The sequence below is a fragment of the Trachemys scripta genome, chromosome 5 (genome assembly GCF_013100865.1).
Source record: "Trachemys scripta elegans isolate TJP31775 chromosome 5, CAS_Tse_1.0, whole genome shotgun sequence".
Classification (NCBI taxonomy): Eukaryota; Metazoa; Chordata; order Testudines; family Emydidae; genus Trachemys; species Trachemys scripta.
In genome coordinates, this window is record NC_048302.1 from 23,081,232 (window position 1) to 23,095,570 (window position 14,339).

At 43.6% G+C, this 14,339-nt stretch overlaps 1 protein-coding gene across 2 annotated transcripts in view; it reads left to right on the forward strand.

Annotated features, from left to right (window-relative positions):
* Positions 1 to 14,339, forward strand: part of LOC117877769 (broad substrate specificity ATP-binding cassette transporter ABCG2-like) — a 36,408-nt gene that overhangs the window by 4,922 nt on the left and 17,147 nt on the right. The window contains exons 4-8 of one of the 2 annotated variants that reach the window (XM_034771238.1): positions 2,123 to 2,275; positions 3,344 to 3,501; positions 5,533 to 5,684; positions 11,523 to 11,639; positions 13,028 to 13,272. In XM_034771238.1, coding sequence (XP_034627129.1) covers positions 2,123 to 2,275; positions 3,344 to 3,501; positions 5,533 to 5,684; positions 11,523 to 11,639; positions 13,028 to 13,272 — 825 coding nt within the window. The remainder of the gene's footprint in view (positions 1 to 2,122; positions 2,276 to 3,343; positions 3,502 to 5,532; positions 5,685 to 11,522; positions 11,640 to 13,027; positions 13,273 to 14,339) is intronic. The other variant, XM_034771239.1, reaches the window with a different exon arrangement.

Consider the following 14,339-nt stretch of genomic DNA (forward strand, 5'->3'; position numbering starts at 1 on the left):
GATGTTTCAGCTCTGCAAGAGATTCAGACTAGCTACTTGAGTTCAGACTGAGGGGGTCAGGTAATCTTGAAAGCCTGAGCTGCAATGTCCACACTACTATTTTTAGCACAGTAGCTTGAGCAGAGCTGGCATGAGTCTGTCTATCCTGGCTGGGAAGCTCACTTCCAGCTGCAGTGTAGACATAGCCTTTCAGATCTAGTTATGGGGAGAGGGAGTGTGACTTGTTATAGGGACTATCCAGAGTAGGGACCATATCAGAGTTATAGTTGACTAATTATTCCCAATAAATTTGGGGTGTGTGTGGAGGGCTGAAGGGCTGGCTTGTGGAAGACTAGCAGCAGATTATGGATCAGCCATGTATGACCAAAAACTAGCTTTGGAAGCTTGTAAGTTATCTGAAATTTGTTATTTAAAAAAAAAATATTGAGTTTAAAGATACTTAAAATTCAGCAAACTCCTGGAATCTTATTTGAGAGACCACCATTTAAAAAGACATTGTCATATAGTTCAGGCTCCAACTGTTCGCTATCTTAAATCTGAATATTATCCTATCTAGTTGAAATATCGTCTGGATACTTCAGAGCCCAGATATAAAGGTGTAAACCAGAGTAACTCCATTAAAGTCCATGAAGTTATTCTGACCAGTGCTACTGAGATCAGAAAATGGTCATATACTTTTTTACCTTTTCTGAGAAATTACTCCTCCCAGAGTCAACATTGGGAGAATCAGCAAAACATGTGGGATCAGCACAAAAACAATTTTTCGTACCCCCATTCTATTCCTCTCCACCTGGGGCTTGTTCCATGAACATTCCTCCATCTTTTCAGTTGATATCAACTAGTGGTAGCCAGCTGGCCTTTTCCATCTTTGGGGAGCTGGCACAGAGGACAACTCTCTCCCTCAATCCCTATAATCTTTTTGGGAAAGACTACTGCCCTTCCCTCACTTCGCAGAGATTAGGTCTAGCTAGCAAACTGAGTCAACTGGGCTCTGGCTTTATAGGCAGAACGCAGGAAAACTCCGTATCCAGTGGACACCATTTCCTTTCCCTGGTGAATCCATACCATATATAACCTTTGATTCATCAGCACAATGCATTCCCACTCATGAGGGTGTGGGGGACGACTTCCTATCCTGGGGAATACCTGCCAAACATGGTCTTGGATTCTTTTGGATTCAGAGGATGGGCTTTCCCTGTCCTGGGGTTTCCCACATAAGAACGGCCATGCTGGATCAGACCAAAGGTCCGTCTGGCCCAGTATCCGGTCTTCCAACAGTGGCCAATGCTAGATGCTTCAAAAGGAATGATCGTAACAGGTAATCATCAAGTGATCCATCACCTATCGCCCATTCCCAGCTTCTGGGAAAACAGGCTAGGAACACCATCCCTGCCCATCTTGGCTAATAGCCATTGATAGACCTATTCTCCATGAATTTATCTAGTTCTTTTTTGAACCGTTGGTCTTGGCCTTCACAACATCCTCTGGCAAGGAGTTCCACAGGTTGACTGTGCGTTGTGTGAAAAAATACTTCCTTTTGTTTGTTTTAAACCTGCACGCCTATTAATTTAATTTGGTGACCCTAGTTCTTGTGTTATGAGAAGAAGTAAATAACACTTCCTTATTTATTTTCTCCACACCAGTCATGATTTTACAGACCTCTGTCATATCCAGGTTTTAGATTATCTAGCAGTGGGAATCCAATACAGTAAGGGTTTGGGCTTCTATTTCCACAGACCACAGCCAGGCATCCTCCAGCACAAGTAAACAGACCACTAGAGGTTGGGACTTCTCTGGGCTGGGGAATCTCCCTAGTTGATGGGCATGAAATCCCTTAGTACAGATTCCACTGTGAGAAGTTAATGTTAATACGATTTCAAAAGTAAAGAGAGCATTTAATTGTAAAGGATGAGGCATATATCTGAAAAGCGTTTGCTTGTTGATGGAAAAAGCTCTGTTGGACTCTTGTATCAAAAGTATCATAATTGTGAACTTTGGTCTTGTTCAGTTTTCCCTTCCTGCAGATGTTAATGCTTATTCGTTACAATACTGTAGCATGGTATAAATAAAGGAAAAATTAAGCTTGAGACTAAAACTTGCTAATATTTTTGTGTCTTGTAAGAATGATGTGGTTATGGGGACCCTGACAGTGAGAGAAAATTTTGAGTTCTCAGCTGCACTCCGATTGCCGAGTACCGTGTCTGAACAGGAAAAGAAGGAAAGAGTGAACCAAATCATCAGGGAACTGGGTTTGGCCAAAGTGGCAGATTCCAAGGTAACTACACATGGCATAACATGACATGGTATTTAATATTACCAGACAAAAAGCTGAGGTATGAGACAGTTGGTGTTGTAATTACATAGCATTTAACAAACAAACCAACCCCATTAGAATGTTGTTGTTACAATCAACAAACATTTGAAAAGCAGGAAATTTAGAGTTAAGACTACCTTAAAGTATACTTCTACCCTGAACAGAGTCTTGAAAATGGCATTGTGATGTTCTATACATAGTAGCTCAGTGATTTCTATATCAAATGTGTTCAATTTACAATTCAAAAAGTGTTTTTTCTAACTTCCATCCCTGTAGTTAAACCCTGGGTTCTGTAAATGAAGCTGAGTTCTTTCTTTCTAGCACTTTATCATCAGTAATAAAGACTGCATATCAAATGATGCCTTGTGATACTTCTGTAACCCCATTCAGTGAATGGGGGATGTACAGATGTCACTGATTGGTTGAGCAAATGGAAGTTAGTTAAATAAGTCTCTTAAAAGAACAGATGACATCTCAGGCTCTCTCATCGGAATAAAATGCAGTACAAATTATTTTTGTCCTGAAAGTAACCAGATATGACTTTGCATACATGCAGGGAGCAGATCTGTTGATTTAGAAGGTGCATTTTTACACACTCACTTTTCAGAATAGAATTGCACTTTGCTCCCCGACATTCCACCATTTGTGGCACCATTCACACACACTAAATACGGGTCTATATGTATTTTTTAATCCTGAGGTGCTTAGAAGTCCTGGGGATTAGCAGCATAGCTATTTATTTTAAATTTACAGCATTCTAATAAGGCACTTTTTAAAAAGCTACCTACATTTACCATCTTAACTTTATCTTAATTTTTTTTGTTAGAAAACTGGTTCATTTTTTCATTTCTGATGCATTGCTATCATTTCATCACTAAATCATGTGAATGTGTTTGTTTCATATAAATATTGATTTCTGATCTGACATCTGAAGTTGGCACTAATATTTTCCCGGATTTTGAGAAGGTTAATAAAAATTAATTAATTAAGAAATCTCTTTTTAAAGGTGTGATGCTTCTTTTGCACTAGGTTGGCACCCAGTTTATTCGTGGTGTATCTGGGGGAGAGAGAAAACGGACCAATATTGGAATGGAACTCATTACTGACCCTGCAGTCTTGTTCTTAGATGAACCAACTACTGGATTAGATGCCAGCACTGCCAATGCTGTCTTGCTGCTCCTGAAAAGGTGACTGCAATGGAATCACTGGGAAAGAACTATCTTGTCTTTGATAGAAGTGTTCTCTATATACTGTATCTGGAATTAAGATATATTTAGAAATAGTCACAGCCTGATGTATTGGTTTATGATTGGGTTATTCCCATGTAAGGGAATGGAAACTGCAGGCTTCCACAAATGGAATTTCCTTCTAATTCTGCTATCAGCTAGTGTAGTGCTTTAGCAGTCATCCCTCCCTCTCTGGCTCAGTGGGAGGCCACTCCGCCTCACCACATCACTGGGGCACTGCCCTGTTTCAGGGGAGTTGTGATGCAAGTGGTGGGGTCGAGGTCCCTCTGGCAGGATAGAGTAGGGCAAACAAACAGTCTCAAGGCTCCAGCCCTCAGCCAGGGCGGAGGAATCAGATAGTCTTAGGGAGTTCAGGCCTTCAGGCAGGGTGGAATACCAGACAGTCTGTCATCCTCATGCAGGCAGATGGCAGACAAATGTAGGCCCCTTGGCCTAAGGTGGAGAAGCTGCCACCCCAAGGATCCCAGGCCCTAGCCCAGGGCCCTAATGGTGGCAGATGGTTCCACCACTGGGTCAGCGGGGATCCAGCCACAACACACTGACCTGGATTCAGGCAGCAATACAACTGGACCATAGCTAGGGTGACCAGACAGCAAATGTGAAAAATCAGGACAGGGGGCGGGGGGGGGGGGGTAATAGGAGCCTATATAAGAAAAAGACCCAAAACTGGGACTGTCTCTGTAAAATCAGGACATCTGGTCACCCTACCATAGCTAGCTGACCCTGAGCTACTTTCTGCGTGCCCACCATCATTTACCTGCAGCTCAGGGCTGTCCCTGGTCTCTTTGGGGTATGTGGTGAATGGCAGTCCTGGCAGCTCTTTGCCTGGGTCAGTCTCCTTCAGCGGCAGGGCGTGGCAAGACGCAGCACAGGTTTCACTCCAGAGAGCTGCAGCAGCCAGGAGACATTTGCTTCCTTCCCTGGCTCAGACTCAACTGGGTTATAGGCTCTCCCTTTTATACTTCCTGCCCCACCCCTTAGCTTTCAGCAGGAAAGGCAAGCCTAGCCTGGCTCCACCCACTAGGAATCACAGAATGGTTCTTCCCTCTCTGACTCAGTGGGAGGCCCGCTCACCTCCCAGTTGTTTCCGATAAGGCCTCACTACAATGGGTCAGACTCTGTCTCCTGTTCCACAAACCACACTGTGCGAAAAGGGGCAGGGAATTTGGACCAACAAACAAATCCTTTTGGAGGATCTGCCCAGGGAAAGGAACTTTGATATAGAGATCTCATGCATTCACAGTTACCTACCCTGCCATTTCTCAATATCCCTAGGACAGCTCTCTGAATAATGTGTCATATGTTTGGAGTGGGTGAGGGAATGCCACACCTCATGGAAGGAAGAGCATTGCTAGTTACTTTACACTTAAATGCTTCTGCAGTAATTTACATTACTTGGTACTGTAGGTATGGGAGGTTAGAATCTGGCCAAGACTTGATGCGCCCCACTTTCTCTTTGTCCCGCCTAGTAAGAGCTTTAGGATTTGGCCCTTTTAAACTTTATTCTGCTTTGTTTGCTCCATTATATCTTATAAAACAGTATGCAACTTATCCTAAGATGTTACAAATATTTGCACAAGAATTTATTTTCTATAAATCGTTCTTTGGAAAATATGTGGCCTTTCATCTCATTTCAGCTATCAAATCAAGAGAATAATGAATGCTTAGGTACACATCGTGAGAATAATTCATTATAAGGGAGTCATTTATGGATAGTGGGCCAAATTCTGAGGTCCGTGTTCTTCTTTTACTCAGTTTTTACTTAAACAAGCTACTCTTGAAGTTATTGGGCATTTGCTTAAGTAGGGATTGAGTACAAATTGACAGAGGACTCCAGGATTTGATCTGTTTGTCATTACTTCAAATTATGAGTGGTATTAGCCATTCATAGCAGAAAGAAAATATAAGAGAAAAGGAATACTGTAGTTGCAGATGTTTAATGCCTCTCCTATTTTGTTTTTTTGCATTCAGGATGTCAAGTCAGGGGAAAACAATAATCTTTTCACTCCATCAGCCCCGGTACTCCATATTCAGATTGTTTGATAGTTTGACGTTACTGGCTGCAGGAAGCCTGTTGTACCATGGCCCTGCTCGGAATGCTCTGCAGTACTTCAAATCTATTGGTGAGCTTTCAAAGGGAGCTCAAGTCACAATGGTGGTCTTCCAGCACATTGTATTGATGTTGGCCTCTAGCCTTCCAGCACATTGATTGATTTTGACCCAGATTCTCAAAGGTAATTAGGCACCTAACTCCCATTGATCTCAGTGGAAGTTAGGCACCTAAATACTTTTGAGGATCTGGGCCCTACTGTATAAGAAAGGAATGAATGACATCTTGTTTAACAGTGTATTCAGTATTAAAAAAAAATAGCAAATATCATTTATTTAAGCCATGAATCCCTGTCACTGTGGCCTCTGAGATGATGGACTATGATAAAAGCTTTATATCCCAAGACCAGAGTTGGCATATGCAATCATCAAGGGTATGTCTACACTACGGGATTAATCCGAATTTACAGAATTCGAATTTTGGAAACAGATTGTATAAAGTCGAATGTATGCGGCCACACTAAGCACATTAATTCGGCAGGGTGCGTCCATGTACCGGGGCTAGCGTCGATTTCCAGAAAGTTGCACTGTGGGTAGTTATCCCATAGCTATCCCATAGTTCCCGCAGTCTCCTCCGCCCATTGGAATTCTGGGTTGAAATCCCAGTGCCTGATGGGGCAAAAAACATTGTCGCAGGTGGTTCTGCGTACAGCCTCACCCCTCCCTCCATGAAAGCAATGGCAGACAACCATTTCGCACCTTTTTTCCTGGGTGAACACTGCAGACGCCATACCACAGCAAGCATGGAGCCCGCTCAGTTCAAGACAGTAGTCATGAACATTGTAAACACCTCGCGCATTCTTGTGCAGTTTATGCTGAACCAGGACCAGAAAAACAAGGTGAGGAGGAGGCGGCGACGGCAGCGCAACGACAAGAGTGATGAGGATATGGACATGGACACAGAATTCTCTCAAACGGCGGGCCCTGGTGCTTTGGAGATCATGTTGTTAATGGGACAGGTTCTATCCGTGAAACGCCGATTCTGGGCCCGGGAAACAAGCACAGACTGGTGGGACCGCATAGTGTTGCAGGTGTGGGACGATTTCCAGTGGCTGCGAAACTTTCGCATGCGTAAGGGCACTTTCATGGAACTTTGTGACTTGCTTTCCCCTGCCCTGAAGCGCCAGAATACCAAGATGAGAGCAGCCCTCACAGTTGAGAAGCGAGTGGCGATAGCCCTGTGGAAGCTTGCAACGCCAGACAGCTACTGGTCAGTCGGGAATCAATTTGGAGTGGGCAAATCTACTGTGGGGGCTGCTGTGATGCAAGTAGCCAAAGCAATCACTGAGCTGCTGCTACGAAAGGTAGTGACTCTGGGAAATGTGCAGGTCATAGTGGATGGCTTTGCTGCAACGGGATTCCCTAACCGTGGTGGGGCGATAGATGGAACCCATATCCCTATCTTGGCACCGGAGCACCAGGGTACCCAGTACATAAACCGCAAGGGGTACTTTTCAATGGTGCTGCAAGCATTGGTGGATCACAAGGGACGTTTCACCAACATCAGCGTGGGCTGGCAGGGAAGGGTTCATGATGATCGCGTCTTCAGGAACACTGCTCTGTTTAAACGGCTGCAGCAAGGGACTTACTTCCCGGACCAGAAAATAACCGTTGGGGATGTTGAAATGCCAATAGTTATCCTTGGGGACCTAGCCTACCCCTTAATGCCATGGCTCATGAAGCCATACACAGGCAGCCTGGACAGGAGTCAGGAGCTGTTCAACTACAGGCTGAGCAAGTGCAGAATGGTGGTAGAATGTGCATTTGGACGTTTAAAATGTCGCTGGCGATCGTTACTGACTCGGTCAGACCTCAGCCAAACTAATATCCCCATTGTTATTGCTGCTTGCTGTGTGCTCCACAATCTCTGTGAGAGTAAGGGAGAGACGTTTATGGCGAGGTGGGAGGCTGAGGCAAATCGCCTGGCTGCTGATTACGCGCAGCCAGACACCTGGGCGATTAGAAGAGCACACCAGGAAACGCTGCGCATCAGAGAAGCTTTGAAAACCAGTTTCATGACTGGCCAGGCTACAGAGTGAAATTTCTGTTTGTTTCTCCTTGATGAAAACCTGCCCCCTTTATTGACTCATTCTCTGTAAGGAACCCACCCTCCCCCTTTGATCACAGCTTGCTTTCAAAGGAAATAAAGTCACTATCATTTAAAAATAATTTATTCTTTATTAATTGATTATAAAAAGAGGGAGAGAACCCGGGTGGGGAAGGAAAAGGCCACTAAAAAAAGGTTAAAAAAATGACAGCCTTTTGCTTGGGCTGTCCACTGGGGTGGAATGGGAGGGTCACGGAGCCTTTCCCCCCCATCCGCGTTCTTACACGTCTGGGTGAGGAGTCTATGGAACATGGTCAGGGGGGAGGGAGGTTATACAGGGGCTGTAGCGCCAGTCTGTGATCCTGCTGCCGTTCCTGAAGCTCCACCAGACGCCGGAGCATGTCTGTTTGCTCACATAGCAGCCCCAGCGTTGCATCCTGCCTCCTCTGATCTTCCTGCCGCCACCTCTCATCTCAAGCGTCTCTCCTCACGTTGGTCCCTCCTGTCCTCACGTTCACTGGCATCTTTCCTATACTTTGAAACCGTGTCCTTCCACTCATTCAGAGCTCTTTCACTGCGGGTGGAGTCCATGATTTCCGCTAACATCTCGTCTTGTGTCCTCTTTTTCCGATACCTTATCTGAGATAGCCTTCGGGATGGAGGAGGGAGGCTTGAAAAATTTGCAGCTGCTGGAGGGAGGGGAAAAAAGGAGAGAATTTTTTAAAAAGATACATTTTACAGAACAATGCTTATACTCTTTCACGATGAACAACACTATTCACATTACATATTATATGTGATTTCTGTGCAAGGTCGCATTTTGCCTCTTAATATTGAGTGCCTGTGGCTTTGCTGCTAGAGATCACAGATGCAGGTCCGGGCAACAGAATTCGGCTTGCATGCGGCCATGGTAAGCCATTGTCTTTCGACTTCTGCGCCCTCCTTTCCCACATACCAAGCAAAGCCCATTGAGTGCTGCAGTTTTCCTGTTAACCTTCAGCAGCAGAAAACAAACTAACCCCCTCCATCCAATTCTCTGGATGATCGCTTTATCCCTCCCCCCACCGCATGGCTGGTATCAGGGAAGCTCCCTGCAGGAACCAAACTAACAGCTCTCTCCCCCCCCCCCCCCGCCATGAATTCTCTGGGATGATCGCTTTACCCCTCCCCACACCGTGTGGCTGGTATCAGGGAAGATCCCTGCTAGCCAAACGCGAAAAGCTCAGGGCCAATTCCCCCCGTCCCCCGGCACTTGGCTAACTGCAGGGAAGGATTTCTTTTCAGCCACAGGCAAACACCCCAGTAGGAACGGCCACCTCTGTCTCCTTAATTAAATTCCCGTATTTCAACTAGGTTACCATGAGCAATATCACTCTCCTGAGGATTACACAGCGAGATAAAGAACAGATGTTGCTTGAATGCCAGCAAACACTGGGACCATACACTGCCAGGCTTTGTCATGCAATGATACCAGATTACTTGCTACTAGCATGGCGTGGTCAAGTGTCCTACCATGGAGGACGGAATAAGGCTGCACTGCCCAGAAACCTCGTGGAAAGGCTTTTGGAGTACCTCCAGGAGAGCTTCATGGAGATGTCCCTGGAGGATTTCCGCTCCATCCCCAGACACGTTAACAGACTTTTCCAGTAGCTGTACTGGCCGTGAATACATCCCAAGTCCTCAGGGCAAAGTAATCATTAAAAAACGCTTGCTTTTAAAACAAGCTTTATATTTTAAAAGGTAAACTCACCTGAGGTCCCTTCCATGGGGTCATGGTCTTGGATACTGACTTGGGAGGGTACTTCAGTCAGGCTGAGAAAAAGATCCTGGCTGTTGGGGAGAACGGAGTGCTGTGTGCTCTCCGTAAGCTCATCCTTCTCCTCCTCCTCCCCGTCCGCAGAATCCTCAGGTGTGGCTGATGAGATCACCCCCGCCTCGGAATCCACAGTCAGAGGTGGGGTAGTGGTGGCGGCCCCCCCTAGAATTGCATGCAGCTCGGCGTAGAAGCGGCATGTCCGCGGCTCTGACCCGGAGCGACCGTTTGCCTCCTTTGTTTTTTGATAGGCTTGTCTGAGCTCCTTGACTTTCACGCGGCACTGATCTGAGTCCCTATTGTGGCCTCTCTCCATCATGCCCTTGGAGATTTTTTCAAAAGTTTTGGCATTTCGTCTTTTCGAACAAAGTTCTGCTAGCACTGAATCCTCTCCCCATATAGCGATCAGATCCAGTACCTCCCGTACGGTCCATGCTGGTGCTCTTTTTTGATTATTGGCCTGCATGGTTACCTGTGCTGATGAGCTCTCTATGGTCACCTGTGCTCTCCACGCTGGGCAAACAGGAAATAAAATTCAAATGTTCGCGGGGCTTTTCCTGTCTACCTGGCCAGTGCATCCGAGTTCAGATTGCTGTCCAGAGCGGTCACAATGGTGCACTGTGGGATAGCTCCCGGAGGTCAATACCATCGAATTGCGGCCACACTAACCCTAATTTGAAATGGCAATATCGATTTCGGTGCTACTCTGCTTGTCGGGGAGGAGTACAGAAATCGATTTTAAGAGCCCTTTATTTCGAAATAAATGGCTTCGTTGTGTGGACGGGTGCAGGGTTAATTCAATTTAACGCTGCTAAATTCGAATTAAACTCATAGTGTAGACCAGGCCCAAGGCTCATTATCTTCCTGTAGAGCTTGCATCAAAAGTCAAATGTAAGATATGAACACTATTAAGATATAGCAATTTTTAATATTTTAAACTAAATGTTTTCTAACCACATATCCTAATTCAAAAGTCTTAGCTGTGTTGTGAAATAATGTGCTTAAAATGTTTATCTGAATATTCCAATAGACTCTGTCAGAGCAATGGGGCAAGCATGTTCCAGAGTCAATGGCACTCCACTAATAACATTCTGCCTGCAAATCCTGGATGTTTGTATATAAGGACTTTTGAGCAAGAGCATCTCAGCTGATTGCAGCTGTTAAGAATGCACATAGAGAGAGAAATTGTTCATTAGGTAGTCAAGTCCCAAATCTTGCAGAATTTGATACATTACTATCAATACCTTAATTGCATCCAGAAATGAACAGGAGGAAGCCTATTCAGACCTTGGAGAACTGATCTAATGTTCTCTGTACATCCTGCCCTGCTAAATAGGTGAGCAGCTGCATTCTGAACCAAGTATAATTTCTAAATGGTCTTTATGGATAGCCCCATATGAAGCATATTTTAATAATTCCATAAGGAAATCACAAAGGCATGAATAATTGTTATGAGATTCATGAAAGAGAGAAATGTTCACAACCAAATGGAAAAAGACACTTGGCTACTAATGTTTCCTGGGAATTCAGAAGGAGTCAGGAATCCATCAGTACACCGATGTTGTGAAAATAGGGACCAATATCATCCCCACCAAATCCTTTAGATGCTTATGCCACCCTAAATTTATCACTGTTTTGTCTGGATAGACTTCAGACAGCTCAGTGTCTCATTCAAGCCCCTATTTTGGTCAGGCATTTGAAAGCGTGGTGATCATCCAAATCCAAATCTGAACTGTGCCATTGATCCAACTTCCATAACGGAATGAACCAAAATTCTGGAACCAAGCACACATGAACTTCGTAGTTTTGGCCCATTCTATTTTTATCTTTGGTGAAGCTGACTTGTTGTATTAGATGGTACCTTTTGATGGTGGGATGTCTAATTGCTTTCCCGTTAAGACAGTTTTTAATAATATTACCCTTAATATTGCAACATATTTTTCCCATCTATTGAATGACTTATTTTAGAGAGCTGGTATTATTTCTTTGCAGGTTATGAATGCGAGCCATACAACAATCCTGCTGATTTTTTTCTGGATATCATTAATGGAGATTCAACTGCTGTGACACTCAGCAAATCAGAATCTGTCAGTCAATACAATTTATCAGGTATGGGAGCTGGAGGTCAAGTGATTGTCCACACTGATCCCATTCATGATGCACATGCACCCCAGGTTTGCGAGATCGGATTCTTTTTTAATAGCAGTATCTGTTATGGCCACACCTGAACCCCTAATGACCTCTTGGCTATCATAGGTGAAGGATAAGAGGTGGAGTGGCTGCAGTCATTACTCTGTTCCTTCTTACTAACTGTGGTGTGTGCCAGAACACCTGCAGCACGTGTCTTCATGCAACATAGCTTCTCCTAACTCACTTTGTGAGCTCGGTTAGCTTTTTAAGATTTAATTTATTAATTTTTAACTTTACTTTCTTTGTTTTGCCTGTTGGGAGGGGGACTTAACTAAGAGCTTTCCAACCCCCCTCCTGTACACAAGGGTATTCCCACATCATACCAGATTCCAAGTCTCTGGGCTTCAAGACCTGCCAGTTGTGCAACTGTATCATGCCTATTAACAACAGGCACTCCAGATGTCTCACTGGAGCATTGCTCCCAGGGCTGCCCAGAGAATTCAGGGGGCATAGGGCAAAGCAATTTTGGGGGCCCCTTCCATAAAAAAAAAGTTGCAATACTATAGAATACTATATTCTCGTGGGGGCCCCTGTGGGGCCTAGGGCAAATTGCCCCCTTTGCCCCCCCCCGGGCGGCCCTGATTGCTCCATATGCCGCTTCTTGTGTAAAAGCAAAAAACTCTTTTGTTTCTAATTTTGTGCCCGCAGTTACTTGTGGGTAAGATTACAGCTAGATTGTGTGATTCAGCCTCCAAGATTTTAACGTAGTTTTCAGCTTTACATTCTCAGGGAACTTCTTGGGGATTTGCATTCAGAAAATATAACCTCCCTGAGAACATGAAGAGAAAATTGTGTTATGGTCTTGGCATCTGAACCACACAGTTTATTCTGGGACATGTTTGGTTTGCCATTAGATATTCTGGCCACCCTGGAAAAAAGGCAGGAGGCAATAGATGTGGTTTAACTAGGCCACAACTTCATTCACTTAAAATACCTAGGAGTATACCCAGCAATAAACTGTACGGTGCATGTCATCATCATTTCCACAAACATTTCCACATGGTCCCCAACCTGGTCCTAGGTATCCCATTGCTGGGATTCTTCTTTGTGCCCGATACGGAAATAAACTTGAGCTTTGAAGCTTGAATCCTGATCTGAATTGCTGTAACATTCTGTAGGTTTGGATGTTGGATTCTGGTTTAGCCTCATCTCTATTTATTTATGGTAAGAGATTTTTGAGGATAAAATGTAGCCCTTTCGGGGGGAAAAGAAAACTTCAGCATACCTAAACTGCCATGAACTAATTTGTGTCGTTAGCTTTCTACTGCTGTTGCTCCTACAACAATATTTTTCTTTTTAATCTGAAGAAACCATTGAAGAGGACAGAGGTGATAAGACTATTGCTGAGAAATTAGCGGAGTTGTTTTCCAGTTCCCCTTACTACAAAGAAACAAAAGCAGAATTAGAGAAGCTGTCTTTGAAAAATAAAAGGAAGATGAGTGCAGATTTCCAGAAAATCACATATAGCACTTCCTTCTTTCACCAGCTCAAGTGGGTGTCCAGACGCACATTTAAAAACTTGATATATAACCCACAAAGCTCCATGGCCCAGGTAATTGTAGTGAATCTTTAAAACATGAACAGTTATAAATAGTCTGTTTCTTTCTGAAGATGAGTTGGGTTGAAATATACAATGTTGGCTTCTAATAATTAAGAAATGAAGAAAAAAACTTCCAATTGATTAGCCAACAGTATGACTTTAAATAGTCTTTCACATTGTGGAAATCTTTACATAGTCATAGATCATATTAACAGAGAAATCCATAGACCTTCATTCTTTTCAGTGCTGCCCTTCACACTTTTGCTAATTATCAAATACAGTAGAACCTCAAAGTTACGAACATCAGAGTTACGAACTGACCAGTCAACTACACACCTCATTTGGAACCGGAAGTACACAAATCATGCAGCAGCAGAGACCAAAAAGAAAAAAAAAAGCAAGTACAGTACAGTACTGTGTTAAACGTAAATTACTAAAAATAAAGGGAAAGCAGCATTTTACTTTTCATAGTAAAGTTTCTAAGCAGTATTAAGTCAATGTTCTGTTGTAAATTTTTAAAAGAACAACCGTAATATTTTGTTCAGAGTTATGAACATTTCAGAGTTATGAACAACCTCCATTCCTAAGGTGTTCGTAACTATGAGGGTCTAATGTATGTGTTAAACAAAGGTTTTCTGCTACACAGTCCAACATCTCTTTATATTTCGTCATGCAATAAAGTCAGAATGCTGTCTGTTTGATAACATTCATTTCCAAAGCGGAGGATTGTTTTTTCAGAAATAAATGAGATCTTGTAATCCTAACACAGACAAAATTCCTTTTTACTTTAGTGAAAATAGGATCAGACCCTTTGGGCCAGATCATGCCACAATTACTTATGCAGAATATCTTGTATTCTGCATTTGGTCCCATTGATTCAAATGGGACAACTCAAGGAGCAATCTACTACTTTAGTGGCACAGTCTGGCCACTAAATTGTCACTCTTTGTAGAGCCTCTGTAGATTTTATAGTATAATTGTCTTTGAATTGTAATGATGATGATGATGACAGCAATATTATTTTACATTTTCTTGATGTCTTGACTATCATATTGTGGGTTTGAACTAGGATAGATCGT